The sequence below is a fragment of the Gavialis gangeticus genome, unplaced genomic scaffold (assembly GCF_001723915.1).
Source record: "Gavialis gangeticus isolate Ggan-Ray unplaced genomic scaffold, GavGan_comp1, whole genome shotgun sequence".
Lineage (NCBI taxonomy): Eukaryota > Metazoa > Chordata > Crocodylia > Gavialidae > Gavialis > Gavialis gangeticus.
This window is the reverse complement of record NW_017729001.1, coordinates 28,410,388-28,436,949: the sequence shown is the minus strand read 5'-3', so window position 1 is coordinate 28,436,949 and position 26,562 is coordinate 28,410,388. Positions and strand designations below refer to the sequence as shown.

The following is a 26,562-nucleotide window of genomic DNA, read 5'->3' as shown; positions in this document are numbered from 1 at the left end:
GCGGGCGCTGCGGCGGCCACGGGGCACGCGCCCCCCCAGCGCCGCGGGGCCTGCGGGACACGCTGGGACGCCTCCCGACCGGCCAGGGGACACGAGGTGGTTTGGGATCTCGGGGGCTTCCTAGAGCCCTTCAGGATCCGGAGTCGCCTCCCCTCTTTTGGGGGGCTGCCGTAGGCTGATCGTCCCCGCGGACCAGACGCGGCCATGCGGCGTGCTCGTGGTGGAGCTGGGGGAACCGGGGACCGAGCCTTAAACCTGCTCGAGAACCGAAGGGTGGCTCACCATGATGTATTCGTTGTCCCCGATGCAGGGAGTGACGGGCGTGCGGCCCACCATGCTCGTTCCCCTTTCATTTAGGGCTGTGCACGGCTGGAGATTAGGAAGGAGAGTCCGTACGAACATTTGAGCCGCGCTTCCTTAAACACTTAGGTCCCTAACCAGTCTCGTAAGAGCAGTCGCATTATTTTGCTCAAGTCCGGATTGAATACGCACTGGGTTAAAAATAACTCCAGTATTTTTGCTTCCAGGTCTCGCGGATCCGTTTGGCGGCCCTCCCTCTGGAAGGTACGGCATTACGAGCAGCTGCAAAAAGCTTCCTCTTCCAGCTTATACTTCATATTAAGTGATATAATTGTTTAGAGACATCAGACAGCAAATGCCCGGACACTTAAATACATTGCTGCAAAATGTAGTAGCTACGGTGGCTTTAGGTTTAAGATTTACTTGCATCTTCCAAGTAATATCCACCCACTGGGTTAAATAATAACATATCAACAACACTTTAATATGTTGTAGAGGTATGGGGCACTCTTTCCTGGTATATGCCAATTAGCATCAACAGAGCACCACCAGGAATTAATCTGGTCCGGTAACAATTTCATGCAGTAACTCTTCAATTACTGCTAGCTGATAAATACAATTAGGCCTGAAAATCATTTACTAAATCAATATATTTTCCAGTCTGTGCATCCTGTTTACTGAACTGCTTACATAAAGAAATGGCTGGATAAATGGGATATTTAAATCACTTAGCCAAAAGCAGTCGACAAGAAGTCGCCATAAAACCCTTGGTGTGGGCTCTGCTATTATTAGTATTATTCAAGCAATGCAGTAGGAATATTGGGGGGAAATTATGGCTGGCATAGCTCCATCAAAATGGACTGAAGTTACACAGATGTTGTGTTTGGCCTGGGACATACCTGTGGACAGCTAAATGCCTACGTACATTGATCTATTATCTTTTATTAGTCTACTGGTATGCCACAGTTCATAGCAATTCGACCTCACCCTTCATTGTAATCATTACTCACAAATATGTTATTCAACCTATGGGCTGCTCTCACGCGCTTCCGCTGCAAGCCCATTTCAGGCTGATCATATAGAAAAGTGGGTAACGGGCGACACGTGAGCAAATGGAGAAGTCGAGCAGAATTTACAGGCCCTGCTGGACAGGTGGGCTCAGGCACACGTCCATAGATGCTAGGGTCGGGAGGGACCACAACATCTATGGGGACATGCCGTGCCACTTCTATTAGGTGCATGTGGTCAGTGGTAAGCTTGAAATTTGAATGAAATGAGGAATACATACATGCTAGCACTGGGTACTTGTCACCTGTCTGCTTACAGCTGACACTGGCTTCTGTGTGACTGCAACAGTATGACCTTGTTATTCAAAACTGGTAGATAGTTGCTATGCCGACACGCTATCACATGCCACGAATGTGCACACCCGGCCTCTGGGAAAACAGGGTCTGGATGAAACCCCTTTTTCCACATACTGCCTCAAAAAATGATGCACGTGGGGATGTTACACAGATGAGGCATGAAAGGGGGTGGGCAAGTTTCTTAGCCTGAGGTTCCTCCAGAAGTGCTGTTTCTCAGCCTCAGTGGAGGGACGTTATAAAGGAGAACAGTGCTTTTGCTTTGAGAGCTCTGGGTGACTGGCACCGTGTTATACTATTATTAATGATCTGTTGAGGAAGACTCTTATGAAGCTGTGAAAAATGTCTAGGGGGATATTAAATGGTTCTTTGTCGTGAGTACCAAACACTGATTGGCAACCTGTCTCCCTGTCCTAGTGAGACTTGTTTAGGACCCAGAGGTCTGGCAGTGTCAGCTGTTTGCTTAGCATTTTAGTTCTGTCCCAGCCCTACCCTGCTAGGTGGAGTCGGTATGTAGTTCAGCTTCCTACGCAGGCAGGAAAGGCTGCTGAGGTTACAAGAGAGGTGAACTGAGATATGCAGAGTTTGTCTGCTTTTGGGCAGATACATATTCCACTTCAACAGTGACATCCAACTCCCTTCATCCGCCTTCAGGAAACATGAAGATGTTGGGACAGCATGCCCTCTCCCAAATCAGCTGGGAGCTAGCGAGCTCACCGCCCACCACCAAAACCCTTCAGGCTGAGCCATGAGATGCTACAAGATGCATCTTGTACCTTTACTGGAATCCCTTTTAGATGACATTTTCTGAGCATTTAAAATTACTCACCACCAGATGCCTTTCCTGCAGGAACTGTTGATTATACAATCTGCTGGTTATACCAATCCAAACCCACAGCAGTATGGAAATGGATTTTTTCCTCCAGTATTGATTAACCAGCCCAAATAAATACCAAAGTGCTTTTTTCCTGGCAAGAGGAATTCATTTTTTTTTGCAGCAAAGAAACAGACTGAAAAGGACTGGGTTTAGAATTCAATCACAGAGCACCGAATGCAGACTCCGAGTTAAGTGCCAGCCAGGACTGGCATGCATCCTCCTTTAAATTCAGTGTTCAATTTTATTAGATGCTTAAAAATGGATTTAGTTATAACCCTGCTCCTGGATCTCCCTCTGTCCTCTGGTCTCTCTCAAGTTCAACAGCAGAACCAGTGCATACGCATCTGTGTTTTGAAAGTCATCTTAACAATTTGTTTGACCTTGAAAAAACGAAAAAAACAGTTGGTTACCTAGACTCTTAAACCCGCAAGCCTAATTTATGGAGCATATTAACCCTTGTAAGCCCAGCAGCTAACCACCAAGTACATTTTTGGGTTGCATCTGTGACTTGTGAATTGCCTTTTGTCTCTTCAGAAAGTGCAGGATCCAGGATCTTCTATTTAGAACCTGCACTTTAGTCAGACAGTTGTCCCCAAACCATTTGAACATCCAGCCCGCTGAGAGAGAGATATGGAGAGCGAGCACTTATTCGGCACCTTATTCTTCAGGCAGGAAAAGGTGGGCAGCCCAAGAGGAACCTCGTTTTATATCTACCTTGCTCACCTAAATCCCACGGAGAAAAAGAGATTCTTTGCATATGGGTTTGCTATGTGTCCCCACACCTGTGTGTCCAGACAGCTCAGTGTCTAACCGCTGAACAAAACACAAGTTCTTACTTTGGCCTGTTCAGATGCATTGGAACGTGCGGTTATTGAAATAAAAACAGCTGCATTTTTCACTGTGCTCTGTTCCCACTGCGACATCAGCAGGACATCCACATTAGCTGCCAGGACGAAGGCACAGATGGAAGCACATAGCACTGGTGGGGGGCTATGACCCTAGAATCTCCCCTTGCACACCTTTCTGATGGGATTCTTCAGTGTTTACATCCAGAAAATCTGGGTGTATCCCAACACGCACACATCTGAAGCAATGAAAGCAATGCGCTACAAAAGTTCAGTAGACCCTTTGCAATTTTTTGACCCCTATAGCAAACCAATTTCTTCCAGCTTTGCAGCAAGTGCCCTCAAGTGAAAGTCTAGAGGGTAACCTAAGTTATCAGACTAAGCTAGCAGTGCTACCTGTTGGGTGGAAAATAAAGACCATTTAAGCAGAGGAAAACTTTTCTCTCCAGGTTTGCATAAGTCAAAAGCCTCTAAACACATAATGTGAAAAACTAGGCCAATACTAAATTAGTTGCTTTATTGCATTTCTGGGCAGACACCCAAGAAAGGTTACATCTAGGATTTGCAAAGGAGTCCATATGTCTTGCTCCAAAGAAAAGCAACCTAGAATGCCACGGCAGAATAACTGCTGTGCACTAGCTCCTTGTATGGTGGCTCCTATTCCGTGGGTGCCTTTTTATGCTTGACTTTAGCATCTTTCTGGACTGTAAAAGGTCCAAAAAATACCTTTTGCAGGTACACTGTCAAAAAGTATGCGTTCTTACTTTACATTGGCCAACCTGAGCTGGGTAACTGGAGTTAAACCAAGATGATGTGGTGCTAACCAACCGTGTTCAAAGAGCTTTGGGTGGAATTTGTGCTGCTAACCAAACCCAAGTTCCTTTCCCTAAGCAAGGTAAGGTAGCAACAAGGACAATTTCAGGCAAGAGCACAGTTTTTAAGCAGTGGGAGAGTCTGGTTTTCATTTCTGCAGTATAGATTTCTCTTAGTATGGAATAAAAGTATCCACCACACAGGGAGGAGCACATCAGAATAGCTCTTGTGTTTTGTGTCCGAGCCCTACCTTGTTTGCTGAGAGTTTCCCCATACAAATAAGACCCAAAGCAGCAGCCTCCAACACGGTGACTCACAGGCAGCAGTCTGTGATGCTGTCCCACATTGTGGCCACAGGCACTTAGGAAGTGAAAACCAAGACCTTTGCCACTGTGGTCCAGGTCGAGGGGAGAAGCAAAGCTCTCTGTAGCTCGCTATAAGCCAAGTACTTTTGCCCAAAGGTCAGCGAAGGCTGGAGACCACAGACCATGGGACAGAGCCAACTCACTCCCACCACATTTCCTTGAGTATCTTTGGGTGTATATATTTCCTTCAGCTTCTTCAAGCTTTCCATCTGCATGTGCGATAAAAGTGGAATTAGTTATTTTGGGTGTCTAAAAAGAGGGGTTTAGAAGGACGCACACATTTTAACCCTCACTGCAGCAATGGCAGAGAGAAAAAAAAAAATGCCATGTGATGTGCTCTTCCTTTTTACTTCCTTGAGTCAAGATAAGCTAGCACTCTGTAGCCCCAGGCAGTGTTTGCTAGGTTCATGCCCTAGGCTCTGCACACTTTAAAATCAAGCAGAGAATACTTCCATTCTTACAGACTACTGGCAAATACCCGCTCTTAATTATACCAACAGAAAACCAGAGTTACTCTTCCCCGTTCCAGCTACCGGACCAGGTTCATCCACTCAGCACACCTACAGCGTCATTTTTTCCCCCCAAGTGGACCTTGTCCACCTATCCACCTTGAACTGTGAAACTATCTCCAGAATGATATGGCTGACTCTTTAAAGGGAGGAGGCACTGCCAAGCAAAGCAGGCACATAAAATAAAAAAGATCCTCTATCCGGAAGTGCAGTTGTTTTACCCCGTTAAAAAGTATCATGCTTAAGACAGAGCCAGTATGGGACACCCTGCTTTCTGACCTGGAGATAGCATCCTGCAAAGGAAAGGCAGAATAGCAAGGTAAGCTGCAGAATAAAAACCAGCTATTAGCTGGCTTATCATCACCTACTCCCAAGCTCTGAGGCAACTATCAGCTGCTGACGATTTCAACACACATGATCCTCATAGACACTGTGTCTCCTCCTTTCCACTGACTGAGCCAGAAGGAGATTGTGCGTCATGTATTTGCATATTGCTTCAAGACATCACCTGGAAACTCCCCTGGCTTATTTTATTTGGAGGCGAAAGGACCCTTGAGACTTTGGCTCGGAAGCTGAGCAGCAGAGGTAGTGTTTTATTTGTAAGGTATCCCCCTGGAGGACACTAACAGTTCATAAAACATTGCCAAACCAACAAACCAAACAAACAGAAAACCCAGAACCCGGCAAAAAAACCCGATCAAATGTTACAGAGCAGCATTCAAAAACTGGAACGTAATTACCAGGAGATCTAAAGTGCTTGAGGTCATTTCTTCCCGGTGTGTGACCTGACTCACCCTTCCCTTTGCGAAACACAATGCTATTTCTCAAACCTCACCTTGCTGGCTGCATACACGCTCTTACCAGTCTTTACGACATGGTAAAGACATTAAGGCAGATTCATCAGTGATGTATGGAATAAGGATACGTGTCTCCCTTTTTTTCCCCCTCCTCTCATTAAAAACAAAAACAAAACACCAAAAATCAAAGAAGAAACTTCCCGTGCAGTGAAAATGATACAGTAGCCCCAAACCAAGGGTTTGGCAGGATCTATAAAGTGCCATCATTCAGATTTGATGTTCCCTTTTTAAGAAATCGTGATTAAGAAATCAAGTGCTGGGACTGAGTTAAAAAGAAAGAGCCAACAAACAAACTTTGAAATAGGACTGACTAGCACCCAACAGACATGGCAGCTAGACAGCCATCATGCTGCTCCCCATAGAGACGCAGCACTTCAAAAAATCGACTGAGTTAAGATCAAACTTCTCATCCTTTAAAAATAAAATGCTCACAGAACAGCAGCAATGGATCTGAGAGCAGAATCTGCTCGCAGACCCCTGGCTCTTGGCATGGAAGGCAGCCACTAAATGATAAAAGCTTGACAAAGTCATGTTTCAGAGCTTGACCCTGCAGGGCTCCTCACTGATCTCCCTGATTCCAGGGGATATTATGTGCCTGGGGACTGACCCATGGAGGCCAAGGAGAGTCTTTGTATTGACCCTGGTGGGTGCTGAATTGGCCCTACAGTGACTGCAAGGTCAGGACCCTCTGTGCTACCCACCACCCGGCTCTGGAGTCAGGAAACTGGCTCCTGACATGCTTTAGGGGGCCCAGTTTGACCCATCCACACAGGCATACAATATCCATTGCAATAACAGCAGTTCCAGGTGCATATCAATGGGAGACACATCTCAAATCAAGAGGAACTGCCAACTGTAAGAAAAGAAACTTGGTAGAAACATGGGGATTTGCTCCAGACCCAGCTTCTCAGAATGAATCTGGCCTACTGTTTCCCTGTTTTTGCCAGCAAGCATATGCCTACCGGTGTGTATGCAGCAAGCTTTAGTGTAAGTATGCGCGTGATTAGTAAACAGGCCTCGTTCTACGGCATGGACTCCTAGGTTGGCGTTCCAGCAAGCGTCTCCAACGGACTCCTTGGTGCTCTCACTTGCGAGCAAAAGTATTGCAACTACCCTGCCCCGAGGCAGAGAAAGGCAGCTATAGCCTAAATTCCTCCAAGCTTCCTGGCGTCTTCGCTGACTCGGTCTTCACAGCATCCAGGCTGGTCACCAGCTGAGAACTGCCCCCTGTGCCAGTTTCGAGCCCCAGGATCTGTCTCTGCACCAGCTTGGAATAAAGGCCGCCTTCATCCATGAGCGCCTTATGTGTCCCCTGCTGCACCACCCGGCCCTTGTCTAGAACAATGATGTTGTGTGCTTTCTCGACAGTGCTCAGCCTGTGGGCTATGACAAGCACAGTGTGGCTCTGCAGATCACCATATATTGCTTGCTGAATCTGTTGGAAGGAAAAGAAGGGAATACACAAAAGGCACTGTCATCGGTCTGGAAGGAAACACAGGGGCTTTGTGGCTCCTTACTAAGACAGCTTTATCCGTGGGTTTCCTCTCTAGATGCACAGAGGACCTACAAACAGGACACCCCCTTAAAGCTAACAGAAGATAAAGGGCTATGGACGTTATTGTCACAAGCTATGCAAACTTCAGCTCACACATCCTCCATGCAGAATGCCACGGCCACTACCGCAGGTGTAAAGGTTGGTGGTGTTGAGCTTATGGACCCGATCCCACAAGCTGAATGTTCCTTGGGGCTGGGCCCCGATTTGGAAAGTGACTCAGCATTGCCTTGCACCAACAAATACAGGGTTTGGCAAGGCACGGCTAGCAGCTGGCTGAGCGCAGACAAAGGCAGCACAATAATATGTGAAAGCAGCATCACAATAGACTGATGTCTGCATTAAGGGAGCCAGCTGGCCAGCAGGTATGGCTTCCAGTATACACACCTCTCTGTTCAGAAAGCATCTCCCAGTTGTCATTGTAAATAAAGCAGCTGACTTCATTGACATAAAGCCCCAAATACATTCCTGGTACACCCAGACCTGTATTTCAGTTTGAGTGCCTCAGGCACTGTGCTTGAAGTCTACAGAGACAGTTTCAACCCTCCATGCTGTTAGGCTCTTAATGACTTCCAAATTCCAGCTGCTCTCATGTGGACTACAAAGACACCTTATATACACGTACATTAATAATCGGTTTTCCCCTCATCAAAATATTCCCCTCACCCTGTTGTGATGGGTGACAGCTGATTCTAGAGATGGCTGCATGTCAGTGGGGTTATTATATATAGCATTTGTTACATTGCTTTAGGGTAAGCATAGAGTATGTTGTATTAAGCACCCTTCTGCTACCACTGCCAACATCAATGTTCAAGAACCAGTATCTCTAATTTGCAGAGAGGCATCCTGCTTTGGAAGACGCAGTGCAGTCCATGCATCTCATCATGGTGCCTGATAAACAGGGGCAGTGCTACATAATAAGCCTAAACACTGGTCCCAGCCCCACAGCACTGCACTATATCATCAACACGTGCTCTGCCCTCATACTGTAGTGTGGGACTCCTGACTCACCGTCTGACTCATGAGAACTAATGAGTCAGGCAGGCAAGGAATTATTCCAACTGCATTATATTGTGGACTTCAGGTCTCTCCTTCTGCGGCTGATTCAGTTATTGGATCTGAGGTCAGGTTGCTTCTTCAGGCTGTGACTTCATCAGGCCCTGGTATGCTAATCTGGAAGTGGCGCAGGGGGATTCACCCTCTTTCCTCTTACCAAACCAGTATCCTTGGGCAGTCTAATTGGGCACTGGGCTATAAAGGTGTCACACCTCAGCCAGACATAAGACAGGCTCTCGCTGCTCTTGGACACTGAGAAACCCTCCTTGCTGTCTCTCTGCAAGGGCAGACCTGCATAGCCTGATGCCCTGGCTACTTTCCAGCCCTGGTAATTATCATCTGCCTTTGTGCAATTTCAACTGGACACAGCCTTCTTCGTTTCCTGTCCTAAACAATGCGCAGCAAGACTACACAAAGATTAACTCCTTTAACCCCTTCTTAATAGACAGAGACTTGACTCTACCCTGAATTAGTAACTTTTGGATGTTAACTTGGAGGATGCTTAGTTACAACTTCGTTTGATTCCCCCTTGCCAATCAGTCTCTGGTTCAAACTTGTTTTTGTCTCAGTTGCCAGCTGTTACAGAGGCTACATGTTATGCCCGGACTATGCAGGTCCACAGTCTAGAAATTACAACTCGGGTCCAGTTGTAGAGCAAGCCTGGAGTAGAGTCTCTTTGGCCTGAATTAAACTGAATCAGCTCTACTCACCGCATGTTCACTCTCTGCATCTAGCGCACTTGTGGCTTCATCCAGTATTAGGATTGAGGGGTTTCTGATCAAAGCCCTTGCAATTGCCACTCTCTGCTTCTGGCCACCAGATAGCTGAGTTCCTTTTTCACCAGCTTCTGTTGAATCAATGGGATAAAATGATAGAAGAATCATGAAGCTGCAGCGTGAAGATGGGGTGGCTTCCTTTCACTTCGGAGCACATTAAAGATGTGGCAGTGTTACATTGCTGGACACACATGTTTAGATCAAAGATCAACTGGCCACCGAGTGCAAACCTCCCCAATCCACTCTGTTTTATCTAGCTCTGCTTTTTTCTGTGTCATTTTTTTTGCTGCCAGGATTTCCAGGTAGCAAATTTTGTCCCTGTGGTACAAATTTGCAGCATAGGGCATGTTTTAACATACCGGGCATGCAGTTTGTGGCCCTGCAAAGAGGTTGGGCCACAAACAGCACAAGCCTGTGCATCTGGATCTGGCCCCGGGTTTATCTTGTGAAGCATATTTCTCAACTAACAGTGCTACATGGCACCCTGTGGCACCCTTGGAAGCACCCCGGTTCCACAGCACTCTAGTTGAGAATCAGTGCATTAACCTGAGCTCAAAGGCTCCATTCACAATTACCAATTGTAAGCTCCCACAGGCATGAAATGCTTTAAATAGTTAAAGCATCTGGTACAAAAGCCAATGAAATAGTTTTTTATACCTGTATGATAGCCGTCTTGCAACTCTGAGATAAACGCATGGGCATTGGCCTTCTGGGTGGATTGAACCACTGACTCGAAAGAGACCGAAGTTAGACCATATGAAATATTGTCAGCAATGGACCGAGCAAACAACACTGGCTCTTGGCTCACCAGAGAGATCTGCAGAAAGGAAGGGGAGAATCAGCCAGTCAGAACCAAGCCAGAAGAGGCACAGTTTAATGACTACAGTCTTCTTTCTGGTGATCATCATTTGTTCCAGTTGGCTGAGTGAGTGCAGATGGCTGAGTTCCACCATCAATGTAGCCACAGAGTGCCTGACCCAGGGCTTTCAGCCAGGCCTCTAATTGCACTTTCTTAGCCTGCCCGTGTGAACAATAGGGCTGGACTCTGCAAATGAACCGTGTTAACTGTTTTGCTGCTGGTCCTTGCTCCAGCAGTTGCGTATCAGGACAGCGGTGCAAACACATTTTGCCACCTGCGACTGGCTGGGATGGGGTCACACACCCTGCTCAGCCTAACTGAGAATGGACATGTGAGTTGTTCAGGCTCTAAACTCAGACTGGGAACATTCGGCTGTGCCTTGTGGTCCTCTCCACTTTTGGAAAGTACTGGCTGAGGCACCAGCCTAGCAACGCACACAATCAGCTGACATACAAAACCAGTTAAAGCATGAGGTCAGAATTAAGTGCTCCATGCCAACAGAGCACAGTGGCTTAGCGGGGTGGCAAAGACTCAGACCTGAAACAGCCACACTGCAGACATATGCTGCAGCTCTCCAAGACACGCTTGGATTCCAGAATTAGAAAGCAATGGACACGACTGCTGTCATTTCTTACTTGCTTAGCAACAGCCTTTGCCTCCCACCTGTAAAGCGCCCACTTCAAATGGCAGAAGATGCACTGCATTTCAAAGCTGCTTTGCATTTAAAAACAAAGAAAATCTTCCCAGCGATTGCTTAGAGAGATAGATACGTATAGAGAGCATGGATTAAAGCTCACCTGTAAAAATAATTATCTTCCTTACTTGTGTTAGTAACATAAACAGAAAGGATTTAAAAAAAAAAATCTTAACATGCTTTTAGCAACACGTGGTTGGTGTGCCTTTTTAAAATATCTCATCACGGACACCAAATAATGGCTGGTCACTTCTCTGTTTGCTTTAAAGTCCGTTCTCAGATTGGGTTCCCATAGACAAGCTCGCTGTGATGCACCCTGAGTCATAAACCCAACAGGAGAAGGGCTATATGTCAGAAAAAAGGAATAGGGAAGAAAAAAGGTTGATTTTTGTGACTGTTTTCCCCACCATGGGAATCTTTAAATTTTGTATGGGGTGCAGGAGTGGGATTTCAACTTCAGGCTTTGGGGGCACATTTTGGAAGAAGCCAAATCTTGGCCCACATTTGTCCACACTGTGTGTCCTGAATAGTCTACAATGCTATGCTCCACAGTAGATTAGAGCTGTAATACACTGATCACTAGTAACTCGTACCACTGAGTGCAGGTACTTGTGTTCATACATGTTAATAGGCCGCTCGTCCAGCAGGACTTGCCCCTCTTGAAGAGGGTAGAAATTCTCCAGTATGTTGACGCAAGAGCTCTTCCCGCTGCCCGACGGACCCACCAACGCGGTCACCTTGCCAGGAGAGAGGGTGAAGGACACGTTCTGTAACAGAAAGATAAATGATACCAAAGACATTAATCTGTCAGAGATCATCTGAGATCAGAGACAGACTCTCGGGGGATCCAAGAGATGTGGACTTCTGTCTCAATATTAAGCAGCGATGAGAGGCATTCTAGCATCTGATCTCACATCAGGACTTTTTCAAAGAGGCACAATTATAGACACCGATACCAGAGTAAACTTCTGCTCAGCCCTCTGCTGAGCCCTGTTGCGCAGAGGACCTGACGCTACATTGTCCAGATTAGAAGAGACCAACTCAGGCAGCTACATCATTTCTTTTGCTGAAAATCAAGAACAAGGTGAAGCGAACAGTCTGGGACAAACTGGGCTGTTCAGGTTACAGGCAGAGTGACTGAAGCGGCTTTGGGGCTCTTGGCAGAGTTACAGTTTGGCATGACCACAACCTAACAGACCCTAGAAGTTGGAGGAAATGTTCCCAGTTGAAATCACCTAGCTGTGTTTCCACTGAGTGAATATTCATGGGTCCAGCTGCCACCCTTCCTGGGCATGATTTATGGCAGGGGGACAGGTGGACTGAATGGAGTGAACGTCCCTCGTCCTGGCTGCTCCCACATCCACCAGGACGCTGCTGGACCTTCCTCGTCCTGATGCTGGGAAACATCTTGACCAGGCCAGCCTTTGAGAGAGAAACAACGGTATCCCGACCAGCTTCCCACAACTCCCAAGTCCCTGCAGTCTTGCTTGTCAGACTTGGACTCCTGCTCTTACTCCTCCTTCATGTGTCCTCTTCCTTCCCCACATTAGTTTTCCTCTTTCCTACCTCTCTCCCTTGTTCTTACTCCAGTAAGAGCCTGGCTTAGCTGGCGAAGACAACTCCATCTTTTACAACCCCAAGGCAAGCTTGGATAAGGAGGGCAGCTCTAGGCAATGCCTTAAAACAGCCTGATGCTGATACAGGCTCCCCCAGTGCAGAATGGCCAAGGAGACTGTGGGCCCAACCTGCATTTCTCCAACAGCCAGCCTGCAGGCACCAGAAGCACCAAAGAGAGAAGCCGTGCTTTCTACTTTGGCCCTTCTCTTCTGCTCCTTTTGCATGCATTTCCCTAATTTTCTCTTTAAGGAAAGAGAAGCACACTCAAACAATGACAGCAGCAGCAACAATTGCTCCCCACCATCTGTTCTAGCCATCGAGCCTTTCCTGGAGTGGATGGTCAATATGATCTTTAACACCGTCTGAAAGACTGGAGTTTTGCTTATTAAAAAAAGTCTTAATACCAAAGTAAGGAAAAGGGAAGAAGGGAAATTGTTAAAATGCAACCCTCACTTAACATTTTAACTGCTTCTCTTCTTTGGTGTCTTTAATAAATGGCTCCAAAAAAAAGAAAAAGAAAGAAAAAAAAACTAGTGGTGGTTTTTATAGGAGCCAGCCAGTATTAGGCTGGCATAAGACCCTGAGCCACACTTTATTGTTTCATGTGGCAACAGTGACCGAGAGTTTGACTAACATCTTCCTTATTGGTCCTGTGACGTCCCATTTACACAGACACCATCCTGTAGGCTTGTTTCTCACAATCTATTTTTCAAGGCTTTGCCAAGCCCAGTTTTAAATTACTTCAACACTGGGGCTTTCAGCACTTCCATGGGGAGATTACACCACCGTTTGCTATTTGTCCATAACTGGCTTGCTGAAAAAACATTGCACTTGGCGTATTCAAGCAGGGGATGCTCTCTCCAGAGCTGTGTCTTTAGCGACACAGCACTGAACGCAGGGCGTCCCGTGACTCTCACCTGCAGGACTTGTGTTGCAGGGCGGGTGCGGTAGGAAAAAGTCACATTTCTGAACTCCACTTTACCGTCCACGTGGTCTGGGGCCAATGTCCCATCATTCAGCATCGTCGGCTTGCGATCAATAAACTCAAACACTTTCTCAGCAGCTCCAACTCCCTGCATCAGTCCACTGTAGACAGAGCCAACAGACTACAAGGGAACACAAAAGAGGTCCAAGGTTAGACCTGTCTGTAGGATGGGCCTAGAGAAAGGATTCATTAATACAGAGGGAAAAATAATCATTAAAATAGAGCTCTGTCTTGGATCCCAGCGTACAGAGCACTAGACAGCGAGTTCCCAGACCCCGCGGTGGCTCAGGGCTCAGTCTAACACTAGCTACACGTGTGAGCGTGTCACCATGAAAGGACCCGTGGTAAGCTTGTGTGTGTGAGTGTGCATCACAGGGGCAGAAAATAAGGGAGAGGCATCCCCGAAAACTTCCACACATGGGTTAAAACCCGCCTGTCTTCTCTCTGACAAAGACAAGCCGCTCCCCATAACAACCGTACTCTGCAGCGGTTCGATGCCTACAGGACTCGAACATGTTCTATCAGCGCCGAGCGCAGCCACCCACCCAACACTACCATGCAGGGGCAGATGACAGAAAGACACCTCCTAACATTTTCTTTGACTCTTTTTTTTCAGCTTCCACCCCATGCCCAAGCCCGCAGACAAGGCTCTCGGAAAAGCTTGGCTAAGGAACAACAGCTTGAATCTGCTCAAGCTGCTGCAGCCCCGGGAACAGATGGCCTGTGCCAAAAGTATGGGTTTTAATTCGGGTTGATTTCTGCACAAAGGCAGGGGCGGCTGGAGCGCCCTGGTGATTGCACTCAGCCAGGGCAAAACCTGGACACGATCATTTGTGTCCTGCTTAGTGGAACTTGGAAGATCGCAAGGGACAAGCCGACGTGTGCAAACCCTGCAAACCACCGGCCGCCCCACCCAGAATCCTGCCTCCCTCGTTCTCTGCCAAATTAGCAGCTTGAAGCCAATTACCAAGGAAAAAAAAAAGAATACAATTACGTTTTTAATGGACCCTGAAATTTAACAGGCAGTCTCCAAACCCTTCTATCCTTCACACAGGAAAACTGGCCTGCAAGGCATCCAAGACTCAGCCCTTCAAGCTACAGGCCTACAGAGCTCCCCACTCCACTTCTGACCACCGATGTCTCATTGCAAGATGAGCGGCTTTAAACGACATGGTTCTTCCTGGCCAGTGCTATTTGCTGAGCACGGCTGTCTCCTCTGCCCATCGTTGGGCATGGGAGGCCGGGGCGAGGAAGCTGGAGGTGAAGACAGAGCACATCCCAAATGCCAGCAGTTAGCACAGCAGCAAAGGTCATTTTGATCCTGAAAAATGTGATCTAGAAAGCTACAGGGAACAAAGCTCAGAGCCAGGCTCTCTGCTGTTGTACAACAGTGTCTCTCCGTAGAAATCCCTGGGCCAGATTGACACCAGCCCAGGACCTGGCTCCCAGGGCTCCCCAGATCCAGATATACTTACGCTGTTCAGAGGAGCAGCATTCACACACATCCCGTGACATCCAAAGCAGCTTTTGAATGGGATAAATGGGCCCACGGTCACTTTTTTCATGGCGCCTCCTCCCCAGGATAGGAGTGTGATGATATCATTACCCTTGACATACCTTTCTGGTAAAACCCTACTCTCACCACAAAGCCTCCCATAGGCTGAGAGTATCATGGAGATAAAGCACACAGCAGTGTGCTGTGTCTATTTTAAAATACTTGGGAAACAGTAAAATGCTACCCCGTTTAAGACTTCGGCAGAAGCTACTCTTCTTCTTCCCCTCTCCAGCCGTCCACCCCAGGGCATGAGAGAATCTGGGACATGGGGAAACTGTACTCACCTCCATGCAGTCTCCCAGGACGAACTCATAAATAATGAAGGAGATCAGGTTTCCACTGGTCATTTGCCCAGAGATCACCAGGTGGCCGCCGTAGTAGAGGATGCTGACCTTCACCACGAGGAGTGTCAGCTGCAATCAAGCACAGACACAAAAAAAATCAACCAGCTGCTTCTCTGGTGCACCCGTGACCCAAAACTCTGCCACCCGCACCCCCAAACACACACATTTGGGGTACCTGGGCTCTATGCCTTGAGGCTGTCCAAAGTGACTGCAAGTCCGAGGCAAGGAGCACGGATAGTAGAGGGATAAAATAGTTTGAACGCAGGCAGACGTGCACCGTTCATTCAAGCTGATGGACGATGTGTCTCAATCCCCTCAATTACTTTGGAAGGATGAACAAGGGACAGCCAGTGCACACAGCAGTGCAGGTTCATCTACATTTAAAGAGGGATCTCAAAGAGGGCAGGGCTGAGGAAGCCACGTGTATCTGGATTAGTCCCAACTTCAGGACGGAGGCCAAACTGGTCCCAACATTTGCATTAGATAGCGCCAAACTCTCGGTATGTCCCTACAACGGTTTGTTGGCCTCTGCAGCTGGAAACAGCTCTGTGCAATCCAAGGCCCAAGACGGTGGGGAAATTTCAGGTCTGAGGATTTGAAGGTAAATGCCCTGCCCACTCCCTGAAACATGGGGAGTTTGGGATTCAGAGGCCTCTCTCCCCGCTGAGCTGGCCTGGGAAGCATGAGGAGCTAAGAAGTGCTGCAGTCAGCTGGCGTCTTCTCCGGCCGTTGGGAAGCACAGTCAACAGCAGAACAGCTGGAGGTGCATGGAAATTTCAGATGAGATGAACAACCTCAAACAGCCTGAGCTTCGGCAATGAGCTTAGCGCATACAGTGTGGCTCCTAGGCAAGCCTCCTTGGTGTTCAGAAGTACTGGAAGATTTCCGTGCACAGTTAATAGTCTCCAATCCCAAAAAGCGCTGGGAGGAAAGGGGATCTTGCAGCTAAGTGACAGAGCCAGGACCCGGGAGAGATGCTCTGACTCCTTTTCCCTCGTCTGGGATCCAGCCATGAAATTCCCCAGCATTTCTCCTCTCCTCCCTTCTCTGGCCAGGGACACATCGGGTGCTGAGAGGCAGCTCGCACGGCTGTCTGGTGGAGTGGCAGAGAAGTGACAGCTCAGCTGCAGGCATCGGAAGGGCTGAGAAATGGCGCTACTCCAGCCTTAGTGGCCACGGTGATAAAACGCTGCTTTTTCTTCAGTGTCGATTCCATTTCCGTGGTCTCTGTCAAGCTAATGGTGAGCTTGGAAAGGAGGTTTTCCATATCCCGCTTCGTGCAGAATGACCTTACCCATCCCCGTGGGAACCTGCAGGCGAGTGGGCAGAACAGGTGGGACAGCAGCAGATGGGCAAGCGATTGCTTGGACGTTTTTCCCCTGATACAGGTCCGCAAGGGGCGGACGGCTGCACAGACATACAGCCATGCTATGCACCAAAACGTTCCCTCTAGTGCTGTGGCAGAAGCCATACGAAAGGCACCACAAAAAGCTATCTGGCCTTGCAAGACCCATGCCGTAATAGAGCACTCTCACTGCCCTACATTTAGTTAAAACCCGTGCACATTGATACAGGGCTGGTTGCGCAGTACACACAAATTCTCCGAAACCCCTGGGCTAAAAACAGCCAAGAGTGCCTTCGATTTCCCTGGCATTTTGGAACATCCCACTTCGGGAAATACCCCTTGCAACAGGCTAAGGTAGCTGAAAGCTCAGGGTGTCACTCAGATGGCAAATCCCTATCTTTGCTCTATGCCTCCATCATCTCAGGAAATGTGTCTCCCTGACAATGCATATGATTTTTAAACTGCTCTGTGCTGCTCTCCTGCAAGTGAGCAAAAAATGTTGCCGAGCTTGGGACAGAGAGATGGGGAAGTGCTGGTTCGCCTCACATGCCTGCGGGACTTGATATTTCAGAGACATAAATGCAGCAGAGCTTCAGTTCCCCTGGGAGGCGGATGCTATTTTGAGCACGTGGGAGAGACTGGGGAGACAAAAGCCAGCAGACTCAGAACAGCTCCCAGCTCACTTCTGCTCAAATTAGCTGTGGCCTGCAGAGACCCAGAACAACCACGGGGCCAACCTCCCTGCCCCGTTGGGTTGCAATGCAGCCCTGGAACAGACCCCTCTTCCCAGCACTCTCGTGCTGGCATCTGCCTGAGTTGGGGGAGTTGCATCTGCCTCCGTCTTAAATGGGAACGGACCCAAACTCCCCTCAAAGTCCTGGTTGTTGCTTGTAGTCTCTTGGCATCCTTCAGTGCTGTTCACAGACGTTGGGGTTCAGTGGTGTCCTCCAGCTCAAAGGCTAGCACTGAGGGCCTGACCTGGGGTTGTATGGCTCTGGGTAATCCATAACCCCTGCCTTGAGCATGGATGCATGAGGCATGACCCCACCCTGCTTGGTAGGACAGGAGACGCAGACACCGCATAGCTGCCCGTGGGGCACTCGTAGCTCCGCGCCTACATTCAATCAGGTCAGTTCAGCCCCTGAACAGCAGGGAGCACGGAGACAAGACTGCACAAAGCAATGCAGTGTGGGATAGCAGCAGGAAGACTGCCAGAGCTGGAGTCATTCATGCAAAATCCAGGCATGTCCACACCAACCTTTTTTTTCCCTAGACTAACTATCCTAAAATGGACACTATGCACCTACAAAGGAGATGATCTGATACACAAGCCATTGCTGCATCATTACAACAATCGATACGGGGTGGACTCAGGGCCTTGCAACCCAAACAGCCAAAAGTTCATGTGAAAAAGCCTCCCTGTCCTGGTAAGTCCTTAGAGCTCAATTCAGCTCTCGTGTGAAGCCTTCAAGGGATGCTGGATTTGACTGTCACAGGAAACGTGAAAAATAAACCCAGTTCACATTTCCCTAGTGCCTGTCATTCAAGGTCCCCCCTGCTCCCCATACTTTGGAAAGACAAGTGTAACCCAAGGGGGTTATACCTGGATCTATCTAGAGTCACTTGAGTCACAGCTGAGGGCAAAACATGAAATCTAGAAACGCGGAGCTGCTCTGCCCCTCTTCAACCACTGCCGAGTTAGCCACGGAGAGCAGCCAACTAAAAATATCCATTCTGCAAGCAAGTTATTTGCAAACAAATCCCCTTGTTGTTCATCTCCCAAGATCTGACCTCCGGGTTCTGTATTTACCTTGGGAAAGGTGCTATTAAGCCAGAACTAAATTGGTTGGTTACAATTTGCTCCGACCCGCAGGAGCAGTTCTTTCTATTTTTAACACCCCCACCCCACCACTGCAACACATGCTGTAAGCTTCGCTTCGAATGATCCCAAAAATGGTCTAGCTTTGCTGCCAGGCCCACACAAACCTGGCAGGATGCTGGAAGGAGGTCGAAAGCCTCTTCTGAATCACAAGCCTTTCTGAGAAGCTAAGGGCCTGAGGCTCGGCTCGTGTGAACCTCTTAGGTAGCTTTGGTTATCAGCGGACAGTGGAGATGCCCTGACATCTAGTCTTGGCTAGGGGAAAAAAGAGCTCTTCAAAATACGGTCTAGGCTGAAAACATCGAAGTCGGTGCCTGAGCAGAATATCGGATCCCATCAGGAACCCTTTCACAGCTCAGGTTACCAAAAAGTTGCTGGCCCGAGTAGGTAAGGTGGCGATCTGCATGCAGAGCGCGCCGAACGACCGTGAGCGGCTGTCGGTTAAGAGCGCAGAAACTGCCTATTTGACAAGGCTAGTAAAAATCCTTAACGGAGGGCAGAGCAGCTCTTTGGAGAGGGAGAAGTCAAGCCTGGCAGTTGTCAGAAGCCGTCCAGCCTTGTTAGAAGATTTCCAGAGCTGGGTCTTGTCTTACAAGGAGCAAACCCTTTGTACACGTGGCCCGCAACAGAGCCCAGCCCACAGAGCAGAAACGGTGGCACCTGGCCCCTGTCACCACATAAGTTACTGAAGGCAAAGGGACACCGCAGGGGACACCTACCCCGCTGGACCACACGTAGTAAGTATAGGCCATGGCTTCCTTCTTGTTCAGCGTGTAGACCTGCTGCAGCTTCTCCCAGTAGACATGGGCTTCCACCTCCTCGTTCGCAAAGCTACGGACAGTCTTCATGGCCGAAATGGTTTCTTCTGCCGTGTTGTTGGCCTTTGCCAGAGCACTCTGAACTTCCTTGGAGAGCTTCTGCAGGGGGCAAAGAGGGGAGGGGAGGCAGAAGAGCAGAGTTACTTTCCTCCTCCAAACAACACACTGCCCACCTGGACCATAACCCTGCAGAGGCCTGTGAGGACAGGACCGAGAGATGGAGAACCACCCCAGGGTCTGGACAGGCTCCATCAGTGGCTTTGGGCCAAGTGTCACCATTATTGTTGCTTGTAGAGTGCCAAGAGGCTGAGACGGAAACCAGAGACCTGTTGTACACACGGACACGCAGAGGAACGGACACGTCCAGCTCCGAGGGGCTGGTAAGTCTGAACAAACAAGCGTCGTCCCGGTAGGAGAACGGATGCTTTATCCTCCCTGTTTTGCAGGCAAAGAGCTCAGACTCAGGGCTGGATTAACCCTTTAGTGGGCCCTGGGCAAACAAACCCGTGGGCCCCCAGCTGAAGCTGAAATTTTTATATTACTTTTTGCACGCAATAATTATAATATGTAAAATAAGCACAACTGGGCCCCTTCTTCACTTAGAGCCCTTGGCATGTGCCTAGTTTGCCTATGCGTTAATCCAGCCCTGCCCAGACTAAATGATGTGCCCAAGGCTGCAAAGGAAATTGGTGGCAGAGTCAGAAGTGACCCGCGCCCCAGATCCCCAGAACGTGTGGGATCTCTAAGCACATGGGAACAGTTAGCAAGGCCCCATGACAGCAGCTAGGAGGAGGTTCCCCAGGTGCATGCCCCAGCACTGCTCAGGTACACACACGAGGCAGTGAATGATGTACAGCCCCCTGCGCATTCGCTCTCCTAGCAAGACCGAGCTCAGGGGGAAGGGCCACGGTGGCTGTGATGACTCTGCTCTTCCAGCATGCCAATGTGCACATGGCACATGGCACGTGGGAGGCTTTCCCTAGAGGGGCCCGAGTTGCCTCACGGCACCTGTGGTTAGAAGCACAGAGCCAGAGGAGCGTGAAGGACGCAACCTGCCTTTCGCAGAAGAGGAAGCGTGCACTGAGCGAGTCGAGCGCTCCACCCCATGGAGGACACGGTGCTTAGCTTCTGGAGGAGGGGAGAGCCGTCCGGGGCTGGGCAGCTCCTAAGCGCGCACACCCTGACCGGTATTACCGGTTCTGACAGTGTGGGCAGCGCAGCAGTTGAATCAGCACAGACCGTAGGAAAGGCTCGGTTACATCAGCCCATCCATCCCTGGGGCCCAGGGCAGGACGCCTCTCCGCAGCACAGTTGCTGTCGTCTCACCCAGTCTTGCTAAAGTCCCAGGCTACAGGGAGTCCACCAGATCTACCCTCTAAGAGGCGTCACAGTGGGGCTCAGAAGGGAGAGGGACAGAGGAAAGTCAGGGCACACGGCACTGGACATGGTGCACACCCAGACACGTGTACAGGGCTCTTCCCGTTAGGCAACACACCCCTTTTATATCCCCACTGCTGGAGACTGCACAACTCCATTAGCCCAGCTAAGAGAGAGGGAAGCCTGAAGGCAGAGGGACTTTGAATGCCCAGCAACCTCCTGCTTGCTTAACCTGATGAAATGAGACCCATTGCACACATGCCCAGCACCTCTCCCACTACAGGCAGGAAACAGCCAAAGTCTGGACAAGAGTCTGGGGTGGACAGGAGTGGCCAGGACAAGCAGCAGGATCTGGCTGGGAGAAGTGACTCCTTCGAGGAAGCGACAGGCAAGGCCCAGGCAGATTCAGTCTGATGTACGAGGGGCTAACGTTCACTGCAGAGTCGATGGTGATGGCTAGCCACAGCACGGTCCTCTCCCTATCAGCAGCACCAGAGAGTCAAGTTATACTCCCCGCCGTGCTGCATCCGTGCTTGCCTTCTTGCTGAACGCCATGGACGCAGATGAATGTCTCTGAGCCACGGCTGGCTCTGGGCACAGGCCCCCGCAGGGTCAAGTCTGGCCTCATCCCACCTCTCTTTGCTCACTGCTCATCTTCAAATCAGGCCAGAAAAGATGTCATAAGTCACTTGGCTACCGGTCACCGCATGGGGGGTTAAGAGGGAGCGGGCATAAGCAAGAGAGATGAGCCCTCTGCCTACCTTGTAGTATTTGCCATAGAGGTCAGACACCAGCATGATGATGGGGAAGCCCATGAACGTGACCAGGGAGAGCTGCCAAGACAGGCTGAACATGAAGGCAATCACTCCCGTCGCCTTCACCACGTTGCGCAGGAAGATGTTGATGTTCTGGGACACCAGGTCACTCACAATAGTGGTGTCCGACGTCAGCCGGGAGATGATGTCCCCTGCAAGAGACAGGGTGGGGATGGAGAGACAGCACAGAGCCGTCGCCATCCCCAGACTACCTCCCACCCTCCTGTTAGGTGAGCCACATGTGACTCCTTGAGGCACGAGCCCACCCGAAAGATCATCAGGGCCATGTGCACAGACCTGGGTGGACAGATCTGGGGGGAGGACCTCTGACCTAGACTCCTGGGGTTCAAATGCAACCTCCGTTAGCAGAGGCCGGAGGCTCTTGCTCCCAGCTAACAGTTCCAGGGATGATATAAAACTAGGCTGGCAGGTCTTACCCGAAGCCTGAACAAAGCATCCTCAACACAAAACCTACAACCATCCCGGGCACCTTTGCTGGTAATTTTGGCAGAGGCTAAGAATCAGCTGGGCTAGGAAGGCTGAACCAGCCTCACATCTCTAGAGGCAGTGTGGAGACACGCCGGTTGTTAGGGGTGCACGGGACTGTGCAGTTATCGGATGTTGAGGGCACCTACAGCCCCAGGGCCATCACCTGGTGCTAAATTCATGCAGATGTTTTTAATAGAAAAACTAGAGTTTACATTGCTCTGTGTCCACATCCTTGGCACCCAAGAGCCAGAACACATGGGAGTGCAATCAGTTCAGTGCATCTGTTTAAGCCCTGGCTGCTCAGCTGTTTTTCTGTGCAGGACACCGAACTGGCCGGGGCTCCTGCCTGTGTCATCCGAGAACCCAAGGGGGCAAAGCCCGATGAAAAAAACACATGACATAGACAACTCCTGCAGTGGTCCCCCGGGGTGAAACACCCTGCGATTTGGAAGGGCAACTGGGTTTTGGAGGCTTCTGCATCCTGTCGTGGTTCCCCTGTGAACTTTGGCTGTCCCCTTTGCAGACATGACTACAGAGGGACAGAGCGCCCAAGTCGTGGGCGTCTTGGTCACGCTGCATGTTATGGCCAGAAACCTCAGCCCGCTGGCCAGGCTGGTTGAGACAGGATCTGCTCACCTACTACAAGCAAACTCTTTGTCTAAGGTTACCCTGTCACATCCTGCAACAAGGGTATTAGGATCCCCGCCCACCTTAAATACGGCAACAGCCTCAAGGCTATTCTGAGTGTCGCCAGTGCTCCTCTATAGAAAAGGCCCAATGGAAAATGGAAAAAATAGAGACGGGGTAGGGTTTGCTTTTCAGAGGTGCAATCCACGGAGGCAGCAGAGCTAAAACATGATGGATTTGAAGGTAGCAGTGCCCCTGAGGGGTGACTGGAGACACCTGATCAACAGGAGCTGGAGGGAGGTGGAAAAATCAGGGGAGACAGCCCTGTCCTGCCATTGTAATCCAGTTCAGGTCAATAGTGACTGCAAGTGTGAACCCACTGAGGGCTGTATGGAAACCACTGAGGTGCACAGGCAGGGTAGCGAAAGGGAAGTTTGGGTGACACACTGGCTAGGAGCACGGCTTTCTATCTTGCCTAAGGCTAGTCCAGAGAGCAACAGCTCTCTACTGCTACCAGCCCACAGGGCAGCTCCTCTGGCTCCAAAGCTGTCCGTGCTGTTGTCTATCCCTGCTGAGGACCAGGAGGTGAACTGTTACACCCACAAGGCACAGGCTGCACCCTTGTACAGATGCACAGAGCACTTGATTGTGCTACCAGTACTCCCATTTTCAACACATGGCAAGATGCAATTTAGCGATGCATCCTTAGCCCAAGGCCCTGACGAGCATATCAGCAGATACTCAGAAGTCACTGCTTCAGCATTTCAGGTCGCTGGCTTTTTAAACCCGGATCCTCAAAGCTTGAGATACCAAACTGAGTAGCGGGGTCTGAGAAATGCCCCTGGGAGAAACCCACCTGTGCAGTTCTCATCAAAGAAACTCATTTCCTGCGAGACCAGTGACTTGAAGAGGCAGTTGCGGAGTCGAATGTTCAGCCGGGCGAACACAAGCGTGAAAACGCCACCCCGGATACCTGCGGCAAATGAGCTAATTGCAGATAAGAGACGTTATAGAACAATGGACACGAAACACAACTCAGCAAATCAAGCAAGCCTCCGCACACCAATTCGATGCGAGGGAACGGGGGCCACTGATCGGACTTGGTGCTGCCAAGGTCCATCGCCCTGGGACCTCCAGATGCTGCTCAAACACGGATTATCTGGGTCTGACAAACACTCTGGATATCATTATGCCCATTTTACAGGGAAGAAAGCTGAAGCAGGAATGTGATCTCCCCAGCAGAAACATGCCAAAAGACCACAGTTGCCCACCTCTCGGGCTGTGCTTTAATGACTAGACAAGGCCTCTCCGACACGTTATCATCCAGGCATCCCATATGGTAGGTGGCACCCACTTCCATCAGGAGTTGGGACATGAGAAATGTTTGTAACCAAATTCAGAATTGGGCTAATATCACCTGGTTTCAGTACAAACCCACTTTAAACGACAGAACAGAAACAAAACATGCCTTAGTCAAGGTTTCTTTTAGAGAGTTTCCAACCACAAACACTTCACATCATTCCTACTCAAAAGCAGAATAACCCTGTCTCATCTTGGGTGTATTGGTGCCGGTTGGGGACAACCTGCCATAACCGGCCTTGGCAGCAAGCTGTCATGATAGCCAGTCCCCGCTGCCTGCTGGATCTGCCAGCTTGTGCAGCTGTCACCAGCTGGGGGGCAGGTACGGGCCGATACCTCGACTCTGAGCTTTCCTTGACCTCAAAAGAGGCATCAGAGAGACAAAATGCAAACAAGCTGCTTAAAATGTCCTGTCCCCGCTGGAGTTTGTAAATACTGTGGCTGTCTATGAGTCCCCGGTCATCCCTCCGCTAACCATAACTGCCACTCAGCATGACACAGCCGGGGCAGGGAATTACACCTTTGCGCTCGAGAATGGCCATTAGCAATAGAGAGCAATGCCACAAGGCCAAACACTTCATAAAACACTCACCCAGACTTGACAGCACTGGGGAAAAAGGTTTAGACCTCAACACAAGAAACGTCACACAAGCAAAGCACAAATAATCTGCCGCAGTTACCTTCCTATGGCAAGCAGAGACATAATCATCACCGCGGTGGAAAACTGGTCCATGCTCTTCTGGATGACTATGCTGTCAATGGCCAAACCTGTGTAATATGGAAGGAAGGTTTCTCCTGTTTGGAGAGGCAGAAGACAAGGAGAATTAGAGGAACATGCAAGGTTTGAGATGCAGAATGGTTCGGGGTGGGGGGGAGATATAGCAGCAGAGGGTCATTCATTTCCAAAAAGAATAAGATTTTTGAAGGCCCATAGTCATCTGAGCCGCTAACACCTGAGATTACTGCAGGATCTAACAGGCTTTTCACCACCGATCAGCGTTCCCTCTAAGCTGTGCAGCATTCAAGGCCATGCAGGTGCACCTGGCACCGCGGCATGAGCACGCCTGCATGGCCGTGCACGCCGCATGGCTTCAGGGGAACGCTGCCACTGATGCTGCTTGCTTGCACCACTCGGCCCAGGGGGGCCAAGGAAATGGGAGCGCTGTCACGGACCCGACGGGGAGCGGGTTCGGGCTCTGGTTTCCTGAAAGATTCAAAGTCTCTTGAACTTTCCTGCTGAACAGAACAACGTGGGGAGGTTTTATAAAGGCCAATGTTTCACTTATTGTCTACGGGCGAGGCTGAGCCTGGCGTAGGCCCTTCCTCTGTGGAGGTCAAGACACAAGCATGGCAGTGCTGAGCAAGACCGAGAACAGCGGCCCCCAAGGTAGAAGAGATGCCCCCACTCCCACCCTCAAAGCAAGCAAGGAGCAGGGAAGACACAAACACCATCACCAGCGAGGAGCACGGTGGGACTGAACCCTCTTTCCCCTTGTGCCAGACTAACGAGCCGCTTGCTCGCCCAGAGAAGGACATCTGATTTTACACAACGGTTTTAAAACAGCGCTCACTCACCCAAAGCGGCGACGAGGAGGAAGAAGGCAGCGATGACCAGGAAGATGGCATCCGGTTTGGTGTAGGACAGCAGCTTGTGGATAGTGGCGCCCGACGCCTCGACCCTCCTTTGCTGAGGGGGGACGGAGCCGGGGTCACATATCTCCTCTGTTTCTGCCCTGGACTCCGAACTGGAGGAGGTGACAGAGGCCAGCAGCTGCCACTGGCAGAACGTGCCCGCCAGTGACACGTACGTCCACGCGAACAAACTCCAAAACCACGGGTCCTTAATGGTCCTCCTGACCTCTGAGTAGAGCAGCAGCTTGACCATGGCATAGATGCCCATGAGCAGGCAGACGAGGACGACGAAGGTCTGGGAGGCCTTCAGGCGCCGGGGGCCGTGGGTCGCGTTCTTGGCGACCCCGATGGCAGCTCCAAGCAGCGCGCAGGTCCTGTACAGGCAGCCCCCCCACACGTCCAACATGGAGTTGAAGACATTGAAGTGCTTCAGGTCCTGGAGGACGTCCTTGCCGCTCGGGCTGTGCAGGTACAGCAGCGTGGTCACCGCCACATCCACGCCGCTGAACGCGAGGGTGCTGGCGACGGCCTTCCACGCTCTCATCTTCCCCTTCGCCGCGGGTGAGGCAGAGCGGAGCTGGGGCAGAGAAACGTGGGGAGGGTCCCCTAGCGCGAGGGCGCGGCAGCCATCTCCGTCTTGCCTAGGAGGGAAAAGGAAGGGGATGGGAGCGCCGGGGCCCTCGGCAGGCTGGTCGGCCGATGCCGGGGGTACGGACAGGCGTCTACCCGTGGTTCTGTTAGAAGCCAACTGCCTTCCCCCCCCCCAACAACCGCAGCAGGGACATGCATGGGAGCAACGACATCCGACGGCCAGAGCTTTATCCTACTGACCCCACGGCCCCGGACGCACCGCCTG

At 50.2% G+C, this 26,562-nt stretch overlaps 1 protein-coding gene across 2 annotated transcripts in view; it reads right to left on the bottom strand.

The window, feature by feature from the left end:
- Positions 1-5,643: 5,643 nt before the first annotated feature.
- The window catches only part of ABCB9 (ATP binding cassette subfamily B member 9), a 32,106-nt gene continuing 11,187 nt past the window's right edge, over positions 5,644-26,562 (bottom strand). The window contains exons 2-12 of one of the 2 annotated variants that reach the window (XM_019507163.1): positions 25,650-26,347; positions 24,755-24,869; positions 23,572-23,702; positions 21,546-21,751; positions 19,309-19,506; positions 15,306-15,434; positions 13,399-13,587; positions 11,458-11,631; positions 9,969-10,128; positions 9,246-9,382; positions 5,644-7,362 (exon numbers count right to left, since the gene is read on the bottom strand). In XM_019507163.1, coding sequence (XP_019362708.1) covers positions 7,066-7,362; positions 9,246-9,382; positions 9,969-10,128; positions 11,458-11,631; positions 13,399-13,587; positions 15,306-15,434; positions 19,309-19,506; positions 21,546-21,751; positions 23,572-23,702; positions 24,755-24,869; positions 25,650-26,250 — 2,337 coding nt within the window. In that variant the 5' untranslated portion in view covers positions 26,251-26,347 and the 3' untranslated portion in view covers positions 5,644-7,065. The remainder of the gene's footprint in view (positions 7,363-9,245; positions 9,383-9,968; positions 10,129-11,457; positions 11,632-13,398; positions 13,588-15,305; positions 15,435-19,308; positions 19,507-21,545; positions 21,752-23,571; positions 23,703-24,754; positions 24,870-25,649; positions 26,348-26,562) is intronic. The other variant, XM_019507164.1, reaches the window with a different exon arrangement.